Below are 23389 nucleotides of genomic sequence, written 5' to 3'. Positions count from 1 at the left end.
AGGGCGTAGGAGCATATATTTAAGAGGTCAGACCTCTGGCATCACAAGGATTATAAATAACTTTTTTCTGATTCCTAAATTTTCTAAAAATAAGCAGTTTTTTTTTAAGCAGAGTTTTTAAGGGAATAATAAGTCATACTTGATATGAAAGTTGCTTTATTCTTAAAACTACACGTGTTGTTGTGCATCCCTACATTTTCCCTACCTCCAGACATCTCCCTCCTCCCTATCAACAGACATCTCAATTTAGCATGATGGCTTAAAATGGTTTCTATAATCTAGTCCTGAATAACACCCATTTTAAAGCATAAACAGTTAAGCAATAAAAATAAACACTTGTTGAAATGTTAATTGAACAGACGTAATCAATTTGTTTGAGAAAAGATATGCAGGGTTAAGTTCCTTGTGAGGAAAAATCACATTGATAACTCCAGTTTTTAAAAAACCTAAACATGGGAGATAATCATGGTTGGTGTTTACAGAACATTTTGGGGGGTGGGGGAGAACCAATTTTATAAATTGAGATTCTGAGTCGAGAAAACTATCAGAAGAAATGGCAGGGATCAAAAACTTATTTTATTAGAATTCCATTTTCTGGGTGGAAAACTAGTATTGCAGAGCCATTTAATGAAAACAGTTTTGCTGGGGATTCAGATACGCACTGACATACAGTGACAAGTTTAGACTGAGACTTTGTCACTATCTCCAGGAAGTTATATATTTCACAAATTTTGCTATTTTAACACTTAAGTATCACACAGACATTGACATCATAATCATACCAGAAAAACTATACTATTTTTATGTGTATGGTTATTAATGATCTTTTTTTTTTTAAATATTTATTTTGGCTGCGCTGCGTCTTAGTTGCGGCATGTGGGATCTTCGTTGCGGCATGTTTAGTTGTGGCATGTGGGTTCTTTGGTTGCGGCATGAGTGTGGGATCTAGTTCCCCGACCAGAGATCGAACCTGGGCCCCCTGCACTGGGAGTGCAGAGTCTCACCCACTGGACCACCAGGTAAGTCCCTGATCTTTAGTATCTGGATGCATTCCAGGTCATAGAGCAAACACAAACTTTCAGTTTTGGGTGTTTTCAGTACAGTTACATGTCTAGCTCCTTTTGAGTAACATATGTCCGCTCAAATAATTAACATAGGATATTATACTCTCAAAGCAAATGTCTATTGAACCTGTATTCTAGGAAGAAATAAAAAGTAGCAAAAGAAATGTAATTGCAACCTAATTTCCTAGAGATTCTTAGAATCCTTACTTTTGAATACTGGCCCCATACTGTTATTACATAAATATTCTTCTTGTAACTCAAAGTTCATCTTAGGAATTTTTAGTTAGGGGTAAAAAGTCTTACAAAGAAACTGGTTAATAAAGGATGTTAACATTTTACTAAGCAAGAGATGCTCACTTCTCTTCCCACAAAAGCCAAACAGATAACAGTGAGTGTTACTAATGTTTTCTATTTATTCATTAATAAAAAGTGCATAGTACAAGCCCTTTATCCCAATCCAAGTACTCAGTAAAAGATTACAATAAACCCTGGATGGCACAGACATGATTTGTTTGGCATGATTTAAACATTTAAAAACAGCAATTAACATTTGGTACATCACATGACCACCTTTGCTTTTAACAAAGTAATCATCAGACATGGTAACAAATACATATGACTTTTCATTTAGAAATATTATAATGTTAAGACTAAACCTACTATTGCAACAACAAAAATTTAACCCATTAACTTAAACTCTCTCCATTTCTCCTTCAAGTTGTTGTTCTGTGTCTTAAGCTGAGCTCGTCAAATTTTAGCACATATTCATTTAGAGTGACAGACTTTGATTCAGGGTGACAGACTTCTGAGGTTCCTTTGAAGATGTAAGATAAAGATAATTCTATAAACACTGTAATATCGCATACCACAAAGACACTAAAAGTAACCATGGAAGAGCTGTATTTAATAGTTACTTCTGAAACTTTCTCCAAGTAGTTTAAAATATGACTTGCTGACCATGGGATAGTGCTTGGATAAATACATGATAAAATCTTTTACTATACACAGTTCCAATGTTAACTTTTTCCACGTGGAAAGCAAAAAATCATTATTTTGCATAAAAGAACATTAAATAACTCTAAAACAAAATAAACTCTTAATGGCATTTGTGGAATGTTTAAGAGCCAAAAGTGATTAAAATGTGAAGCTTTATCTTTCTTTTTTCCAGATTATTTAAAAATGACAGTAGCCACAGTTCAGGTGAATGTTTACAAGCCAAGTAATGAGTAAGAGTGTGCTCAATAAAAAGGCCACATGTAGAAGCTTTAGGAATTAAAGAGAATAATATGAATTACTAGTTAGGTTAATAGAAATACTTTATGTGCTATTGCACACCGTCTTTGTCAGGAGTGCAGAGAAATTTTACAAGCAAAAAAACCAAGACTTAATACTTCACTAAAAACTTTTGTTACTAATTAAATAGATGGTCCATATAGGAAAACGTTAATATTCTAATGTAATGTCAATTAAGTATATGTGACAGAAATGAAGAACTAGGAACAAGAACCCAGATTTCTAGGTCTCTAGCTAACGCTACATATTCTGTTTCCATGTCATAGCCACTTCTTCAACCAAAGTCAATTCTTAATTATTTGTGAGCCACAGATTCAGTGAACACATCAGTATCATATCCATAGACTAGCCTTCTAGCAGCTTAGACAGCAGATCGTTAGGACATATGTGCTAGCCTTCAAAGTTCAGGAGCAAGGACAGAAAAAGGAATGCTTATAGGGATTTAGCTCCATTTAAGCCATTCCTGCCTCTCTGCTTTAAATGCTTTAAGAGCTGTAGAGCTGGGAAGGCTTCCAATAGGCCATATTGAGAGAAAAACCCTTAAATCTATGGCGTTCATTTATCCAGGATTTGGCTTACCTGTGTTACAATACCTCTCAATTAACACAAGTAATTAAGAGTAGGTTATATTATTTCAAGAAGTTGAGGACAAAGCCAAGATGCACAGGAGGAATGCAAGCAGTCAATAATGGATTATATAATGAAATGAAGCCCTTACAGTGTTTATAGCCTAGAATATAATCATAATAAAGGGGAAAAAATACCCTATGAGCATCACATAATTGTATCAGAGACTCTATTAAACAGTACAATGATACAGAGAAGTTTATTCAATTCATACAAGTAATTTCTCAGATCTATACAGCTAAAAGCTAAACTGATCTAGTGGGGGAAAATCCTTACATTGATAGCAAAATATCTTCCAGCCCCCATAAATCATCTGCAATCACTTGCTAGGAAAAAATTCCATAACCACACAGGTCATGCAGAATTTTTTTATGCCATTTGTATTCATTTTCTATCAAACTGAAAAAAAAACAATGCAACCTTTTACATTTTTTCACATTTCAAATTTTTACTTATATTAATGCTCCTCCCCACCCCAATCCATCCTATTACCAAACAAGAATGAGACAGAGGTTGAGAAAAAAAAAGATCCTTGATGTTTCTCATTTTCCTCCTTTTCCCTTGGAGTAAATCAAGAATTCATTAAATATTGTTTAAAGTCAGAAAGATAACAAGACTCAAAATTTTTTCTTCAAAGAAAATAATAGAGTAAATAAGTAAACAGGATTCAAATATCAGTAACCAAACAGGCCCCCAATACAGCTTTAAGATAGTTTCATTTAACAGGGAAGTTTTACAACAGAAAAGCAGCTTCCTGAGAGGCACCCACTTCAAAAATAAATTATAGCTTAAATTATTACTGTATAGATTACACCTGGCAAATGCAGAAAGAATTAAATTTTTTCCTCCTTTCATGAACTGTGTAAGGCTAGTGTACAGTGGCTTACAAATTTCATATAATGGACTGTAAATCACCCACCATATTTAAATCATGTTTAAGTTTTCTTATATTAGACATTTTTATGGGAATAAAAACTTAGTAAACAATTACTTCATTTCTTCTTTCCTCCTTTTCTTTGCCACATAAGCCAGTTGTAGTGGATGATACAGATTTCAGCTGTAACTTGTAAAATATTCCAAAGGCTGTCACAGTCCCAAGAACTAGAGAAAACTGCCATCCACAAATAAACTACCAAGGTTAAGTGTAAATACAATGTGGTTCTAATTTTCTTTCATACAATCTCAGATAACCCCAAGTAACTTTATAAATACCTTATTAAAAAACAATCTTTAAACCCATCAAAACTATTTTAAAATATTTAAATGTAGAGATCTCAAATTTCCTTCAATCAGGCCAGAAATTATCACAAAAAGTATGATCACAGTTACAAACAGAATGAATGGAATGTTTAAGTTTAGGATAACCAAAAAAGCCCCATGTAACTTTTTAATGTATCATTTACTCAAATATAGGAAAGGTGATAACACAGGAAGCAAAAATAAGCTTGCCAGTGAAATTTCTAGAAGCTCATGAAAACAATACCATCCCATATTGCAGATGCAAAAGAAAAAACAGTTCTAATGGGGTTAAGAGTACTCTGGTCATCTTCGTTCATTTGGTCGTGCAAGGTGTTAACTATTTTTACTTCCCATATCCACAAAGTTAGTCCACAGGAGGGGCTGGTGGATCCTGTCCCTGGCATTAAAGAGAGAGGAATTATGAAATTGACTTCTTAAATCTCCCAGTGCAACCAGTCTAACACATACAGTAAGAATTGAGCAGCAATGCCCCTCACCTTCCCATCCCAACTCACATACTTATTTGGACCTCTTGTACGTTTTTGCACAAGGGAGCACTAGATTAACACTGTGATTCACCGGTTTGTCTCTTTCTTCCTTGTAGCACGGAAGAAAGGAAAATTTTGTAACGGTGATATTGACTTAGGTAAAAGTGCTCTCCCTGACAGCTCCAGAGGTGATATTTAAACCAATCAAGGTACTCTCATCCCTCTTGCTAAGGTGACTAAGTACAGTACAATCAAAGTGAAGCTAAAGACATAATTCTCACTACAGAATGTCAGTCAATGAGGAAGTATGTGGCACCAGTTGCAACTGGCAGCCGCCCTATAGGGACCAGAAAGGGAGCCCACCTTGGAATAAAGCTAATGGTCTGAGGAAAGAACCCGGATCTTTGATGACGCTGTTAAACTTTCTAAACATTAATCCTACCTCTGGATTTTTTAATGTGTAAACCAATAAAGCCAATTACTTAAACCAGGCTGAACAGATTTTTTTTTTCCTGCGGTACGCGGGCCTCTCACTGTTGTGACCTCTCCCGTTGGGGAGCACAGGCTCCGAACGCGCAGGCTCAGTGGCCATGGCTCACGGGCCCAGCCGCTCCGTGGCATGTGGAATCTTCCTGGACCGGGGCACGAACCCATGTTCCCTGCATCAGCAGGCAGGCTCCCAACCACTGCGCCACCAGGGAAGCCCCTGAACAGATTTTTGTTACTTGTAATAGAAAGCTTCTGAACTGTAAAGGAGAGAGCAGACCTTCTAGGAATCTTCAGGAAGATTCCATTTATTTACTCTGACATGCTATATGAGGCCCTAGTTGAGGATAATGAATTTTTCTACTTGGAATTAGTCAATATGTTTTCTTGCTTATTCCTAGAGCTGTGGGACTATTATTTTTAGAACTGCTGGTCTACAATGAACTAAGGTTCAGGGGACTGTCACTTTTGAATGGCTTCTAACTGAGTTGGGTTTCTTTAGTTCCAAACATTGAGGATGTTGCTTTTTGATATGAAAGTAATAAAACTGTGCACAGAAAGTAAGAAAAAAGGCTTAGGAGAAAGCACTTTATCAAGACAATATACAAGCTGTTTTATGGATACCCTCCTCTCCAAGAAAACTCTAAAATAAATTTAAGGCATTTTATATAGTGTTAATGATGCCTTCTTTCTTAAGTCAGCATGCTACATATATAAATGTTTTAATCCTAAAAAACCCCAAAGCACTGACCAGTTAACACTGCACATTTGCTTTCTCCTGTATAAGCAATTGGTCTAACCAAACTTCTTTTTAATAGTAACAACGAAGGATTGGGGAAAAGAAGCAATTATTTTAGGTTGGAGAAGGGAATTAGTGGGATAATTTGGTGTTCAACAAGTAAATCTGTCATGGAAATATTTTTAGACGTAATATCCAAATCAAATGGGAAAGAAAAAAATATAAACACTGGTTCTGAAAATGATTAAAGGAATCCTTTAATGGAGGCTCTATCAAAAATTCCCTGTTGGGTCACTTTATCATACTTTCAGTTAGGTTCTAAAAATGGCTGTAATCATGACTATCAAGTTTATCAACATGAATGATTCCTACCTCTCCTTTTGCCAGCTCAGTTGACCTATTGTGATGCAGAACTGGAAGAATGAAGTTGAGAGAAATAGGATGGGAAAACAGGTTTAGCCAGATAGGCTCAGTGTCTCTGTTGTATTTGATAGTGAGGACAGAAGCGGAGAAAATGAAGAATGTGTGTGTAGAAACATTTGAACTGTAGCTAGTAAGAGAATTTGGGGAGAGGGAGCTGGAAGCATACAAGGCAAGGGATCAACTGTGAGGTGGATAGAACTGGGTAGTGGAAGACTGAGATTTGAGAAATACTGCTGTGGATTATTATGAACTGGATCACTTTTATGTTTCTCACATGAGTAAAGACTGGAATTCACCTTAAAATGATTTGGGGGCTACTGGTCTGTACTTCTCTCTAAATGTAACTCCACGAAGATTAAGCCATTTGGGGTTTCAAGATTTACTAGGACTACACAGGAAGAACTTACTCCGTGAGCTAAATCTTCCTTTTGCTAATTCAGATATTTCCGTCAAAACAAACTCCTCCCCTTTCCCAGACCACACCCATCCCCCCACCCCAAAACATTTCTAATCCACAACACTTACATTATGAGGACCGGTTGGTTTTCCAGTTAGGTTGGATCCTCTTAGATTAGGAGGTCTCAGTAGAAACAAGATCACTGCAATAACCATCCAGGCCATCAAGATCATAGTAATACTGATGCCATTATCACTAGGGGGTCCTGGTACTAAAGACAAACAGAAAATGTATTTGTAACAAAAACTGTAGAAAAATTATAATACTGTTAGATAAATGTAAAAACAAATCCTAATGTTTAAATAGCAACTTGAAAAATTATATAAAAAATGCATTAGTAATTTTAAGAATTATTAAATATTACAGCTTCAATTTCCCTTTCCTCCTGTGAGGAAATCTAAATGGTAAATGGTGTAAAATACTCATAAGCCAGAGCCTATTAAATAAAGATTTTTAATAGTATAGTAGTTCTTAATATTTTGGGGCAATAGAATCCTTTGAGAATTTGATAAAAAAGGGGGTCCTGGTACTCTTTCCACTATAAGAATCCATGTATACACATTCAACAATTTTGCATATAATTGCAGAAGATTCATGGACCCACAAAGCCACCAATCCATAGATATACTGAGATCTACAGAACTCAGGTTAAGACCACATGATACATGGTTAAAACACTCTAGGGGTGAGGAAATTATGCATTTTAATTACAGAAGTAGCATGAAAAAATAACAGAGCTTAAGGAAAAGGGGACATCCACGTTGTATAATTTATGAATTAATATCCCTTTATGGCATTCTCAAACAAATAGATATTAATTTGGCATTCTTTTTTGCAAAAAGAATTTGGATTCAGATCTAGATATTATAGTCTATGCCTTTATCAAGAGAAAAAAGTCAGGTTTCTGGGTAGGTATCAGTCTTTCCAGCTCCTTAAAGCAGCCATATCTTAAATATTTATTTAAGTACCTAGCACAGTGCCTAGTTCATGGTATGAACTTAATAAATTTCTAATAAATGAAATGTATATTAGAGAACTCAAAGTATCAAAAATGAAAATTCTAGAAGATTAGATTTAAATAGCCTGTCAAGACTATGTATAAATGTTTGGTTTTGGTCTCACTGCCTCAGGAAAAAGTAAAAGAAATCCAGACAAGATTCTGAAACTAAGCAGATGCATTATGCATTACATTGAGGTCCACGGGCCCAGGGCCGAGGTGGCACTGCTGAGGCCAAAGGGGACAAAGTCAAGCAAAGAGCTGAGCTATCCCAAGAGCAGACTGGAGAGGAACCTAGTCTCTGTTCCAACCCAATCACTTCTCCAGGAACAAGTACCACAGTACTCGGGGGTCATCAATTTGCAATGCTTATCACACAATAAATCAGCATTTCCCCCCTCTATATCCATATTCATTCCTTTCCTTGTTCCCTCCTATTATATGTGCCTCCCTTCATAACTAAAAACCAATTTCTCCACTTGTTTTAGATCCCATCACTCTTGCAGAAATTTATCCATTATCCTCTCTCTTGTGAATTCAACACCCTCTTCTCCATTGCAGCCATCCCATAATCACTTAAACATGAAAAAGTTTCTCCCATATTTAAAAAAAATATATATCCCTCCCTCAACCTCTTTCTCTGTCCAGCTATCAAAGCTAACCTCTTGAGAGTGGTCTATATTTACAACTACACTTCACTACCTCCCATTCACTCCTTAGGTTGGCATCTACCTACATCAACATTCAAACAACTCTTTGAAAGGTCACCTATGACACCTGCAGGCTGCTAAGCCTAATGGGTAATTTCAGTGCTCATTTTCCACAACCATACTCTCCTTAAAAAGACTTTCTTCCTTTGTATTCTGTGCCATTACCACTGCCAGATTTTCTTTCTAACACTTAGCCACTCCTTTACATGCTCATTTTCCTCTTCCTGGCTTTTAAATTTTGGAATTCCTCATGGTCAGTTTTAGGTTCCCTTCTCTTCTTTCTCTGCATACTATCATCCTCACCTGTGGCTTCACTTACCTTCTGTATGCAGACCACACCTAAATTTATATTCAGCCCCAACTTCCCTGAACTTCAAACCCAGTATCCAATTATCTATATACATCAGTAGTTCTCTATTTTTTTTTAAATATTCATATCAACAGTTCCTAAACTGTGGTGTACTGTAGAGCCAATGCTTCTTAAAAATGTACCTGAACCCCACCTCGTACTTAACATACTCAATATCCCAAACTAAAATCACGAGCATCTCCCCTGCCCCACCCTCCATGCCCTACCAAATTGGATTTCTATCCATCCAACTGCCTAGGCCAGAAACCTATGAAAACACCTTTTATTCCCTCAATGACCCTCTATTTAACCCATCGTGAAGTTTCTGTCGAGTGATATTTAGGAAGTAAATATTTACTTCCTAAATATCACTCAAGTCTGTCCACTTTTAGCTCCGTGCCCACACTTGCTCAAGCTACCATCACTTCTTGTCCGGTCTCTTAACTGATCTCCCCATACCTACTCTTGCCTCCTCTAATTCTGTCCTTTAAGCTGCTCCAAGAATGGTATTTTTTTAAAAATCAAATACTATTATTTTTATTACTAAATAATAGCTAAAAGTTGAGTTGTTACTTTGAACCAGGCATTCTCTCTTAATCCCTTTTAACAATTTTTTTTTTTTTTTTGCCACACCTGGAGGTTTGTGGGATATTAGTTCCCCAACCAGGGATTGAACCCCAGACACCACAGTGAAAGCACCGAGTCCTAACCACTGGACTGCCAGGGAGTTCCTCAACAATCTTATTTTATGGTCGGTACTATCATATCTTCATTTTATAAATGAGGAAACTCAGGAAAAGTGGGGGTTAAATCCCAATGTCATAGAGTTGGCATGTGGCAAAGCTGGGATTTAAATACAGTGGTCTCATTCCATAGACTGTGCTCTTAACCTCTTTGCTGTCATAATTTCTGACAGTATCACATTAGAAGACAGATCCCTGAAAATTACTACTCCTGTGGGTAGTAAAATTGGAAAATACAGGGACTTCCCTAGTGGCACAGTGGTTAAGAATCCGCCTGCCAAGGCAGGGGACAAGAGTTCGAGCCCTAGTCCGGGAAGATCCCACATGTTGTGGAGCAACTAAGCCCGTGTACCACAACTGCTGAGCTTATGCTCTAGAGCCTGTGAGCCACAACTACTGAGCCCGAGTGCCACAACTATGAAGCCCACATGCTCTAGGGCTCGCATGCCACAACTACTGAGCCCATGCACCTAGAGCCCGTGCTCCACAACAAGAGAAGCAGTTAGAAGCCCACGCACCACAACTAGAGAAAGCCCACGAGCAGCAACGAAGTCCCAACGCAGCCAAAAAATAAAATTAAATTAAAAAAATAAAAATTGGAAAATACAGATTTTAAAAGAATTTTGATAGATAAACTCATAACTAGCTGTTAGGTAAAACTAGATTATTTAAAAGTAGTCAGAGAAAGATAACTGTGCCTTCTATACATGATCACTTCTTATAGTGCCCTCTCAGAAGTAAAATGCTTGATTAATTGTACAGACCAGAAGTGTAAGCCCAACGCCAATTCTTACGTTATTCAATTTGGAAAATGGGTCCCTTACTTTTTGATACTCTTCACAGGTAAAAGATTGTGAAGCTTCAGAGAGTTACCACAAATTTACTAATGCCTATTTCTAGACAAAGCAACCCTGACAAAATGCCCGCTCCATTTTAAGACTCTCATAGTGATAATACAACTCCTAGTTCCCCATAACTGTCTCCTAGCTTGGTTCCTATTGCAGCCTTTCCTTCCTGCATACTACTGCCAAAAAAGTCTGCTTAAAAAACACTGCTCTTAACACATCTCTGCTGGCTAATCCAGTGACTCACTTTCCACTGCTACTGCTTCAACTCTGAACTCTTCAGCCTGGCCTTTCCTCATCAGATGTGGCCCTACTCATCAATATTACCTCTTACCATTTCTCAGAAAAAGCATCCCCTGGTCTAGTCAACCCCATTCTTTCTTCCTTCTTTAGCCAGTGGTTCCCTGGCCTGTCTGCCCATCAGAATAGCCTGTGATGATACCAATGTCACAGTTTCCAAGGCCCTGCCTCACATCATCTAATTCAGGAGCAGCTCAGGGGTGGGGTCAGGAATCAAAAATATTTTTAAAGCTTTCCAAACGAATCTGATGCAATAGTTCAATGCTAGTGTGGCTAACAGCACTTGCCAACTTTGCAAACTCAGTCCTTCTGGGGACTGATTATTCTTCCCCATCTGGCATGATATTACAACTAATCTCATTTAATTACACCCCTCTCTCATCTGTAAAAAAGTCTCCGTTTTCTCTGCCCACTCTTTCCTTTCTTCTCTAGACTAGTGTAGCACTTCTAGTTTGAAGGAATGGTTTCCTACTTCTCCTAATTAGGTCATTAACTTTTTAAGATCTGAGACCATCTCATAGCTGTTTGACTCCACCACCTCTTAGATATATAATCTTTGTGCCTCGATTTCCTTATCTGTGAAATGGAAATATTACAATCACCTCATAGGGTAGTTAGAAAGATAGAAGAGAGAAATGGTCAGTACATGGAAAGCAGCACAGTGCCTGGTACACAGTAGGTATTCAAAAAACATCAACCATTATCAATCTGTGCTCTAGTTAAAATCAGTATTAGGATCAACTAGAACACAGAAAAGACTGAGTGCAGAAAATTCCTTGTGTGAATAGCTAGGCTGGATAAGATGGTGAAGTGAGAATGAAAAAGGGTCAGACACAAATGGTAACAGGATGAAAGAAGCACAACACTTGGCGACTGCCTGGACTGGTTATGGTAGGAGGAAGAAAAAGTAAGGGTGCCTCTAAAATTTCTGCAGGGCGGTAGTATGCAGAAGAATTCTCCACTTAAAAGGCCAAATGGATGCAGGTTTGATCTGACTTCCCAGGTTTGACCTGACACCCCAGGTTTGATAAGAGCATTTCTCTTATTCTCTAATAACTTAAGGCCCATCTCAGAATAAAGGACAATAGCGGAACCAATTATAGTCGAACCTCTTGATCACAGTCAATGTTTTTCTGTTTACAGCAGTAGCACAAACTTAAGATTGGCTCTAGAATGTACTTTCACAGGGACAAACAGTGCAAGGTTATTAACAAAAAACTGGAAACAGACCTAAACGTCTGCCAAGAGTGTCTGATTAAGAAATTATGGTATATTTCTCTCCCATGTTTTCTCATCCTGCATCTCCTCAGGGTGCACTATGGGGGGCTGGTGGTGGCTGCAGTGTCTGATGGCAGGCATCCTATTTCTATGCTGAGTTCCCTCAGGGCTCACCCTCAGGCAGCTGTAATGTGAGGGCTTGAGGGCTTGATGGCTACAACATCCTTTGTTTACTGAATTGGCAGGCATCATTTTTTTTCATTGATAAGGTGCCTATTCAAGGAATGATTTAAATGAACTCAGACTCTTGCATCTTCCCGTACAAAGAAAAGCGCTGACTTCATTAACTTGAGATGTCTGTTTTTCTTTTTGTTTTTCTTTTTTTTGCTGCACCACATGGCATGCAGGATCTTGGTTTCCCAACCATGGATCGAACCCACACCCCCTGCAGTGGAAGCCTGGAGTCTTCACCACTGGACCACCAGGGAAGTCCCTGTCTTTCTTTAATTAACAATAATCTTTTGATGTTCCTACTACCTGGTTTCTTGCAAAAACTCCTATATATCCTGGCTCCTCCCTTACCTCTTCAGAGCAGTCCCTCAGTGTCATCTGAGAGGCTGTCTTCCAGGCTTAAGTCCTCAGCAAGTCTATCAAATAAAATGTAATTCTCAAAAAAAAAAAAAAAAGAAATTATGGTATATCTGTAAAATGGAATGCTATGAAGTTATAAAACAATGTTGAGGGAAGTCTCCATGAGATATGCTATTTTTTGACAGAGAAAAAAAGCAGGTGAAAAACAGTGTGTACTAAGAAAGCGGGGCAAATAATATATATTTTGCCTGTACATGCATAAAGAAATTCTGGAAAGCTACATAGAAGGCCAATAATACCTAGAGATAGGACATGGTTAGATGGGAGAATATGAGTAGGAAGACACCTTTTCACTATACACTAATTCTTGATTTTTGAACCATATATAAAAACATTAAATTGAATGAAGCAAAAACAGTAAACCTAAAATGTCTTAGGATTGGAGACACTGGGTATCTGAACTGACTTAGACTTTTTGAAATATCCAGGAATAGGGATGAATGGGGTCACTATAGGCTTTCTGTGATTATTCGCAGTCCCTTGTGACAAGATCTACTTCTTCGTGAAGTCTCAGAACAGGCATGCTACTCAAACTCCCCGACACAGCATGCGGCTAATACAAACAAATACCAGGAGCAGCTATTTTAAAGTCAACACACAGAGCTGAAAGGGCCTTTGAATGAGCTGACCACTATGGTTTTTATTGTGACAACTGTTTGGCACTAAATATTCTAAATATTAACGTAGTGCCAAGTAATCTAGATATTAAGAAGCACAATCTGGGCTTCCCTGGTGGCGCAATGGTTGAGAGTCCGCCTGCCGATGCAGGGGACACGGGTTCGTGCCCCAGTCCGGGAGGATCCCACATGCCGTGGAGCGGCTGGGCCCATGAGCCATGGCCGCTGAGCCTGCGCGTCCGGAGCCTGTGCTCCGCAACGGGAGAGGCCACAACAGTGAGAGGCCCGCGTACTGGGGAAAAAAAAAAAAAGAAGCACAATCACATGCAGGATATAAAGTCTGTTCCCCTCACTGCCTAGGAATTAATTGCCTTAAAAGGGTAAATACTTTTTACTCTATGGTCTAGAAAAATGTCAAATCATAAAAATGTAAAAGGACTTTGTACACCAAAATACAGGGTTCCATTTTGCTCAAGGGTTAAGTCTTTGGTTACAAGAAAAAGTACTACAAATAAGATGTCAAATGGAATATTCACAATGAAGCTATTAACTTAGCTGGACACCAGGAAGATGAAAGAGAGGGAGGTTCTAAGAGCTGGCAGATCCTGAGGGATTATTTCTATAAATGTATACAGGTTTCCAGTGGGAAAGGCAGAAACAGAACAGCAGTGAAATTGGACAGTGCACCAGCAGGCTTTAACCCTGTGATTTTGGAGTTGTATACAGTAATTACAATATCCTCAGAACATCTACCCATCTTTTGATTTACTCCAAAATTAAATTAGCAATAGAGCTGGTTTCCACAACTCTTTATCTGAAAGACAGTCTTTCAGAAGAGTGGGCAGACTCATTCTATGCAGCTCTAGAGAACAAAACTGTGGGTAAATATCACGATGAAGTGGAATGTAGCTCAATATAAAGAATCATGCAGCAACTAGATATGTTCACAGATTGCACCTAGATTCTGCTACCACATGAAGTAAAGAGCTTCATATTCTATTAAATCATCTCAAATACATGCAGCACATCATGGCAGGCACAATGGATACTGTGATATTATGATATAATAAGAAATACATATATTTGGTCTTCATTCTGGTTCCTGTCGGAAAGCTGCTAAAATCCTTGGAATTTCCTGAGTGATAAGGGTGACAGGAACGTCTTTTCTTATTCATAATAAACCCCTTTCAACCATATCTGAGTTGATGTTAATGAGGTGACTCTTAGTGGGCCCCTAGAAAGCTTCAGGATGGGGACTCACTGGGAGTCTGACCAAGTGATTAGAAGGTTGGAACTTCCAGCTTCCAAGTTATTCACCAATGGCCAATGATTTACTCATTCATGCCTATGGAATGGAACCTCCATAAAAACCCTAAACAACAGGGTTCACAGAGCTTCCCGGTTGGTGAACACATGGACGAGCTGGGAGGGTGGTGCACCCAGAGAAGACAGGGAAGCTCTGTACCCCTTTTCTCCTCATACCTTGCCCTAGGCATCTCTTCCATTTGGCTGTTCCCGAGTTGTATCCTTTGTAATAAACTGGTAATAGTAATTAAACTGTTTTCCTGCCTTCTGTAAGCCATTCTCACAAATTATTGAAACAGAAGAAGGGGTTGCGGGGACCCCCGATTAATATATATTTTATGAAAACAGCATAATCTCATTCGTGAAAATTTAGAATACACAGAAAAGTAATTATATCGCTCAGAGGAAACAACTGCTTAAACCATTTAAAGACATGGCTGTTAGAAAGGATTTCCACCAAATGCTAAAAGAACTGGGGCGGGGTGCAACGACTGGCCAAGATAACTGAATTAATACTCAAGCTCTAGAGTTGTGCCTTTATATTTGGATTAAAGAAGTGAAATTTCACCTACAGAAATAAGAGTATACTTGGTTTACAGGTGGGACTGGCTCGAGGGTCACAAATACCACAAATATAATAAACACTTGTTTTCCCATAAGGAGTTCAATAAGATTATTTTCAACTAGAAGAACACATTTTAGCTTTACTGCTGAGGCAAAAATGTACGACGCTTATCAGAGGGCACACTGCAGATTAATGAACGCTACTGAAGAGACAACATAAAGAAATCTGGAGTTGGGGAACCACCACCCATCATCCCCAAAACCTAACGCAAGTCTGCCCATTACTTTCTTGCCCAGAGGCATATAATTATTACCCTGCTGCACCAAAGGACTACATTCTGACAAAGTTTCTACTTTGGGACAGGCACTGTACTAGCTCCTGTTTCTCTAAATTGTTACATTTACAGAATTTGATGGGATACCCAGTTCACACAGTAATACCAGTAATTAATAATGTACTAACAAGTTCCTTTATAATGATACCTTACTGTGTTTTGTTTTAGTTTCACATACGTAATAAAGTGGTGCTCAGCTTCAGAGATGTGAAGTATAAGCAACTAGCCTATTAATAAATGCAATTTGGCAATATGTCAAAAGCCTTAAAATGTGCAAAAGGATGTTTGTTCAAGCATTATTTATAACAGCAAAAATATATTAGCAACCTAAGATTCCAACAAAAGGGAATTATTTGAACACTGGTGCATCCCCATAATGAATTATTATTTAGTCAGTAAATATTTTTAAGGTAAAAACATGCTGATATACTCACAATACAGTAGTGAAAAACAACATATACAAAGTGATCCCGTATTTGTAAGTATATATGAAATTGAATTGTGCCAGGCTTCACCATCCTGTAAACGTCATACTTCCATTCTTACAGTCAAATTATTATGGTATAAGACTGGATTGGCTATAATTTCCCCTCAAAGCATCCCTCAAGTTATGTCTGTCCTGAAAAAAAGATGCCTCATATTATAAGTCTGTCAGCTACATTCACCATGCGGAATCCATCTTCCTGCACTGATTCTCACTTTACCATCACCATTGCCCATAAAGCCATGGAGAAACCTCCCTACTGCCCTTACCGTCTTGAGAATCCTAATGTCAGAGCCAAAGGAATGACTCCAATGTCTCCAAAGCTTCCAAACGTTGGGAAAAAATGGCCCCCCCTGCCTTCACTCACAAATTCTCAAAGTTGCCAATGGATGCAAATCGATGGTAGGGAAAGAGTGAGGGGTTTGTGCTAGCAGCCTCGGTGTTCAGTTCAACGAGCCAGAAGTGCCCTGTTCCACGTGTATTTGCCCAAAAAAGGGTCTTGGAAGGGTTTACACCAAGTTGTTAACAGTGGTCATCTTTTATTATTCTGGAAGTTTTTCCTTTTCTTTTTTTTTTTATCTGTGATTTTATAATTTTATTCAATGAACAGGTTTTGTTTTTGTGACAGGACCAAAAAACAAATTTTTTAAGTTAAAAAATTAAATATTTAAGTAGGAAATACATTACTAAGAACCATTTCCTTAAAGGGCAAACTGTAAGAATAATTTCTGGCAAGAAATTCAGTCTTATTCTGGTCTCTAATTCTGCCCCCAATGCCAAGCCTCCTCCTGTCCCATCATTACTTACATTCCTGAAGACATTCTGTGTCTGTGCAGTAGGACTGGGACTGCCTCAACTACAATGAATAAGAAGAAAGGAAAGTTAGCCACTGGACTTAACCAAAAATGGATACTATTTATTAGAAAGATCATGTTTTGCTTTTTAATGAATGCTACTACAGTATATATCACACCTTCAAAATCAGATAAAAACATAGAATATATTGAGGGGCTGTTCAGTTTGGGGGGATTATTTTCTCCTCAACATAATATTCAAATATACTGTGATCTAGTGCAATTCACCTATTTAAATTAGGAATTTTTAAAAGTCACCTGTGGATGGGTGGTGGTGGTGGGATGAACTGGGAGATTGGGATTGACATATATACACTAATATGTATAAAATAGATAACTAATAAGAAATCTGCTGTATAAAAAATAAAATAAAATTTAAAATTCAGAAAAAAAAAAAAGTCACCTGTGACAGAAACTCCTGCTGCCGTATGTTATTAGACTTCCCAAAGGAAAAGCACTTAACTGTAGAGGAGAGCTACTAGAAAAAGAGTAAACTTCGTTAATAAGGTTTTTTTCTCCCTGAAAATTAGAAGCCTCTGCTTCTAATAGAAAAAATAGGTTCTCTTTGTAGAAAATGCACCTTTGAAAGGAAGGCTTTTTTTTTTTTTCCTTTTTTCTTACATCTGCATAAACAGTGGTTAGACAAGGAAGAAACTAATAAAAATGATACCACAGGAGTTGGGGGTGGGATGGAGGAATGGAGTGGGCTCTGATGAGAAGGGATCCGAAGTTTTCAATGTCTATCTTTATATACAATTTAATTTTGGAAACATATGATTATGAATTTTAAAGATAAGTGAAAAGTAAAAACCCATCTATCAATAAACATATATCATCCTTTTTTTTTTTTTTTTTGTGGTACGCGGGCCTCTCACTGTTGTGGCCTCTCCCGTTGCGGAGCACAGGCTCCAGACACGCAGGCTCAGCGGCCATGGCTCACGGGCCCAGCCGCTCCGCGGCATGTGGGATCTTCCCGGACCGGGGCACGAACCCGCGTCCCCTGCATCGGCAGGCGGACTCTCAACCACTGCGCCACCAGGGAAGCCCTATCATCCTTTTATGAATGTTCACCCTATGCTGAGGGCTTTTAGGATGTTTAGAAATGATCATCTCATAAATCTTAAAAGAGATGATACACAGTAAACTGAATGAACATGCAACTTTTCAATTCAGCCTCATTACTTTATAATGACACCCCCTCTCCATTAAAGCAGTTAACGCATAACCTGCAATTGTTTGGGGAAGCAACTACAGAGCAGTCGTGCTTAGCTGGTTAAGCATGGGCTCTGCAAAAAGGCAGATCTTGACTTAAAGTCAGGCTCTGCAACTTTCTAGAGTTTCAAGACCTTGGGTGAATTCTTTAACACCTCTAAGCTTTAGTTTCCTCATCTGGTAAAATGGGGATGATATTACCTATATCTGAGTACAAGTGAGAATTAAAATACACAGTGCATATGAAATGTCGTAACAACCCAAGAAAGAAGAAACGTTAGCTATTATTATTACTGTGCCAAACAAATTATGACCTCATCTAAAACAATTATTGGAATTAACAGAACAAATCATCTTGTAAGTTGTTCTCTAAGATGATCAGGCTTGCTTTGGTGTATATCACTAAAAGTGTTCTATTTGTTTTTTGGTTTTTGTTTTTTAAATATTTATTTATTTGGCTGCACCAGGTCTTAGTTGTGGCATGCGGGGTCTTTAGTTGCGGCATGCAAACTCTTAGTTGCGGCATGTGGGATGTAGTTCCCTGACCAGGGATCGAACCCCGGCCCCCTGAATTGGAAGCGTGGAATCTTGGCCACTGAACTACCAGGGAAGTCCCCAAAGTAGTTCTACTTGAATTAGAATGGGAAAACAGATCTTAATTAATGTAAAAATATGCTGGGTACCTTAAACCTTCTTAAATATGAAAAGAATCAATCCAAAACCTCTTTAAAAATTTATGCATTCTACAGCTATTATCAAAAAGACAATAAATAACAAGTGTTGGTAAGGACGTGGGAAAAGGGAACCTTTGTGCACTGTTGGTGGGAATATAAATTGGTCGCAGCCACTATGGAAAACAGTATGGAGGTTCCTCAAAAGATTAAAAGTAGTGTTACCATATGATCCAGCAATTCCACTTCTGGGTATTTACCCGAAGAAAACAAAAACACTAATTCGAAAAGATAAATGCAGTCCCATGTTTTCTGTAGCATTATTTACAATAGCCAAGACATGGAAATAACCTAAGCGTCCACTGATGGATGAATCGATAAACACACACATGCACGCGCGCGCGTGCGCGCACACACACACACACACACACACACACACACACACACAGAGGAGTATTATTCAGCCATAAAAAAGAAGGAAATCTTGCCATTTGCGACAACATGGATGGACCCCAAGGGCATTATACTAAGTGAAATAAGTCAGACAGAGAAAGATACTGTATGATCCACTTATATGTGGAATCTAAAAACAAAGATCTCATGGATATAGAGAAGAGACTGGTGGTAGCCTGAGGCAGGGGGAGGAGGGTGGGCAAAATGGGTGAAGGGCAGTCAAAAGATACAAATTTCCAGTTAAAAAATGAATAAGTTATAAGAATGTAATGTACAGCATGGTGACTATAGCTAATAATATTGTAAAAAATTACACATTCTAAAGAAATTGAAAAAAAAGATTACTAGACCCTTGGGTCACAAATCAGACCTAATGAACCTCCTACTTTACATATACTTTAAGTTTTATTAATTTTTTCCCAATAACTAATACGTATACACAGTACAAAATTCAAAAGTACAAAAGGATACTCTATGCAAGGTAAATCTTTTGCTCTCTTCTGTCCTTCAGCCTCCACAGCACTCAGGTTTTTTTGTGAATCTCTCCAGAGATGTCCTTACATTTTTATAAGCATATATATATCTTTTCCCATTACTCTTCCACCTCTAAGTAGCATTGTAGCGAATGTAAAACAAAAAGATTTATTAGGTCTTTGGATTGAACAAGTACTATCTAATTACTTAAGATACCAAATAAGGAGTAAAAATAACTTTCTTGGGTTTAGTATTTAGCAGTCACACAGCATATCCCAAAATCTACAGCTGTGATTAAAATGACCAATGAATTATCAGTTCATTGTACATTATGTAACTCAAGTGCCAGCCCTGGCTTTTGGCTATAGCTCTACTTGAACTGATGCCCTTGTCTTCAGGTCTGACTTGCTGGCTGTCTGTAGCTCAATGATAGCTACAAATGACATGATTTCCATGTGAAAAGCCCCCAAGTCTTTACATATCCACTTCCTCACAAATCTACTTCCACGGAGGGCCACACCACCAGCTCTAGGCTTCTTCTTCATGCTTCCATCAGTCTCATCCTCCTTTCTCAATGTGGGTCTACCAGATAAGATGCTCACTGTGTTCGTTTTTGACCTCCCTGTGATGCTGGCAGATCTGGGTTTCACCCCACACCCTTGCAGTGGGTTTGTAGTCTATAGCCAGGGTCACCAAACTAAAACCTGTAGGCTGGAGGCCTATTTTTATAAATAGTTTTACTGAAACATAGTCACACCCATTTGTTTACATATTGTCTATGTCTGCTTTCACTACAACAGCTGAGTTTAGTAGTTGCCATAGAGACTCCAAGCCTAAAATATTTACTATCTGGCCCTTAAATTACTCAACACTACTGATAATGACAACCAGCTAAAGACATCTAGGAAATACCCATGAAATATGAGAAAAAACAAGCATTTTTGTGTAGCTATATAAAAGTGTTCATTTAGAAATGTGAGATGCTCATTAATTATGTCTAGTTATAATGCAACAATCGTTTATTTACTTATTCATTCAAAATGTTTACTGAATGCCTACTACATGCCAAGTACAGTTCCAGGTACTGAGGATATGGTGTGAAAAGGACAAAGTTTCTGAAAAGGCGAAGTTTCTAGTCTTATGGATCATACAGTCTTGTGGGGAAAATCACACAATTAACAAGTATATTATAAAAATGTCAGAGAGCCACACAGAGAAAGTAGGATGGCATACAGTGGCAGTCCAGTAGCCACTTTAAATTAGGCAGACAGAGGCAGTAACACTTAAGGGACTATCTACACAATAATAGCAGTAAAAGATCAAGGAGATGAGCATTCAGGAATTCCAGACAGAGTAAACAACTAGGAAAGGCCCCTAGATGAAAAGGTGCCTGCGAGCTGGTGTTGAGGAACCACAAGGCCACTGTGGCTGGGGCGTGTAAGCAGTATTACTTAGCTGCTGTATTTAGTCAACCTCAGAACCAAATGCTCTCTAGATATGCACAAATCAGCACAGTTTTCTGTTAATGGCATTAGTCTGACTGCCTCCAATTCTGAGACATATAACAGATACCTATATGTTTTATCAATGTGGAATAGGGGTACCTTCTTATTATCACATTAGAAATACATTTAAATAGAAATATATTTTAATGATAAATTTATAAATTATATTACTTTAAATTATAATTTAAATAATTTATTATTTATATTACATTATAATAAAAATAAAATTACAGAATACTTAGAAATTAATATGGATTAATTCACTGACTTAGTACAATTATCATTATGTTTTCTAGCATTAAAATATGCATACTTTCATATAATTACAATCATTATAATAACAAATATTTACTGGGAACTTTTATGTGGTAGAGACTATACTAAGAACTTTAATTTATTTAATCTTCACATTCAATAGCAGGAGGCAGGTGCTATAACTCCTACTTTATGGATGAAGAAACGTGTTTGGGAGAGGTTGGCTAACATATCCAATACTAACTCCAGAGTCTAAATTTTTAATCTCAATTCCATTCTACTTTACAACATACAAAATTTTGTATCATAATTTTAGTTAACATATCATTAAACACTGTGTAACCAACCACAATTTGTTTTTCACAATTTTGCATGGTTACAGAATACTCCAGTGAGTTGATAATCAACTGATATAAAACTGAACTGAAGCAAATTCAGAGTAAAGTGAAAATGACCATAGATGTCATTACCTAATAACCTCTAAGATTAACACAGCCAATGTTTTCTTTCAGCACTAAAAGAGATCTCTTTCCCTTTAGGTGTCACCAGAAGGAGTAGGCTTCCCTTTGGGACTATGATAAAAAAAAACGGTAATGTACAATTTGTCCTGCTATACAAGTTTCTAGAAAACTAATTCACTCACAATTGGTAAATATAGAAATGATGTCAGCTTTATGTGGTAGCTGTGTTGGTTCATAAATGATTTTTTTCTAGGTAAGGGGAACCACAGAGTGGGAGGTCAAATTACGACTTTGAGCAGGTCAAATTATAACTCATGCCATGCAGGCAGAAGCCTTTTCAGCTTTAAGAAAATTGTTAAAAAGTGCCTTCACACATGCATACACACACACGCATACACACACGCGCGCGAGCACACACACACACACACACACACACACACACACGTGACCAAGAATGAGAAGAAATTATTCACTGGGAGCCTGGCTGACTGAAGCACTCCATCTCTAGCCCAAGCTGCAGTGAATCTTTGGGACATTCCACCAAGAGCTGGAGCTGGATCCTGCTCTTCTGGCTGATCTCCTATGGGTTCCTGGCTACACTCTACATGTTCACAAGCAGATGATGCTGCAGGCTCTGAATAATAAGGTGCCAAAGTATCATGACCACATTTCTAGTCCAGGACTTAGTGTTTTACCCAAACCAGCGTGTTGGTTCAGTATGTCAGATTCAAACACGATGGGTAAATTATAGTCTTTAAAGAATTTAAAAAACACATTTAGTAAAACAAGAGAGTCTTTTGATGGAACTCTTTAAACAGAGAGACCTAACTTACAGTGCATCTCAGTTTTCTCTTGACTTATTTGAAGAATACAGTGGGACTACTGATGCTGATTTTGGCTACTCCAAAAGGAAACCATTTATGAAAGCAAACATAACTAAAAGAAAACCAATAAACAAGGTCCTACTATTTTCAAAACTATATTCAAAATCCTGCAGTCAACCATAATGGAAAAGAATATGAAAAAGAATGTACATATATATATATATATAGAACTGAATCACTCTGCTATACAGCAGAAATTAACACTACACTGTAAATCAACTATACTTCAATTAAAAAAAAAGAAAACCAAGGATAATAAATGAAGGAAACAGGCATGGCAGTATCTACAAGATGGAGCCATAAACTTCAAGTATTTTCTATATTACAGTGGAGTGGTGGGAACTACATGTGGACTATCTACAGCCAATGGTTGCTGCCTAGGTAAACCTTCATGCTAACACTGATCCCAGGATCCCAGGGAAGATCTGGGATCTTCCCCAGCTAACCAGGATGGCCATGTAAAGTTCCTTAGATGAGTTAGCTTCAAAATCGAAGAGACAACATAGTATGATTAGAAGAAACGTTTTTCTTCCTTGGGGAAAAAGGCAGAAAACAGAGATTTAAAGAATACAAGAGTCTTGGCAGAGATTTCCTGTTAGGGAAAATGTAGAACCTAAAATAGTCTCTTAGGATATCCAGGAAGCCTCATATAGAACCTTGGCTGTCAGAGGCTGATGGAAAAACCA

General features: G+C 37.9%; 1 protein-coding gene across 1 annotated transcript in view; it reads right to left on the bottom strand.

The window, feature by feature from the left end:
- Positions 1 to 1436: 1436 nt before the first annotated feature.
- SMIM14 (small integral membrane protein 14) overlaps positions 1437 to 23389 on the bottom strand; it is a 71537-nt gene continuing 49584 nt past the window's right edge. The window contains exons 3-5 of the mRNA XM_060012680.1: positions 16742 to 16790; positions 6885 to 7027; positions 1437 to 4620 (exon numbers count right to left, since the gene is read on the bottom strand). Coding sequence (XP_059868663.1) covers positions 4588 to 4620; positions 6885 to 7027; positions 16742 to 16790 — 225 coding nt within the window. The 3' untranslated portion in view covers positions 1437 to 4587. The remainder of the gene's footprint in view (positions 4621 to 6884; positions 7028 to 16741; positions 16791 to 23389) is intronic.

The sequence above is a fragment of the Delphinus delphis genome, chromosome 5 (assembly GCF_949987515.2).
Source record: "Delphinus delphis chromosome 5, mDelDel1.2, whole genome shotgun sequence".
Lineage (NCBI taxonomy): Eukaryota > Metazoa > Chordata > Mammalia > Artiodactyla > Delphinidae > Delphinus > Delphinus delphis.
Note: the sequence above shows the minus strand (reverse complement) of the source record. Positions and strands in the feature narration are given on the sequence as shown.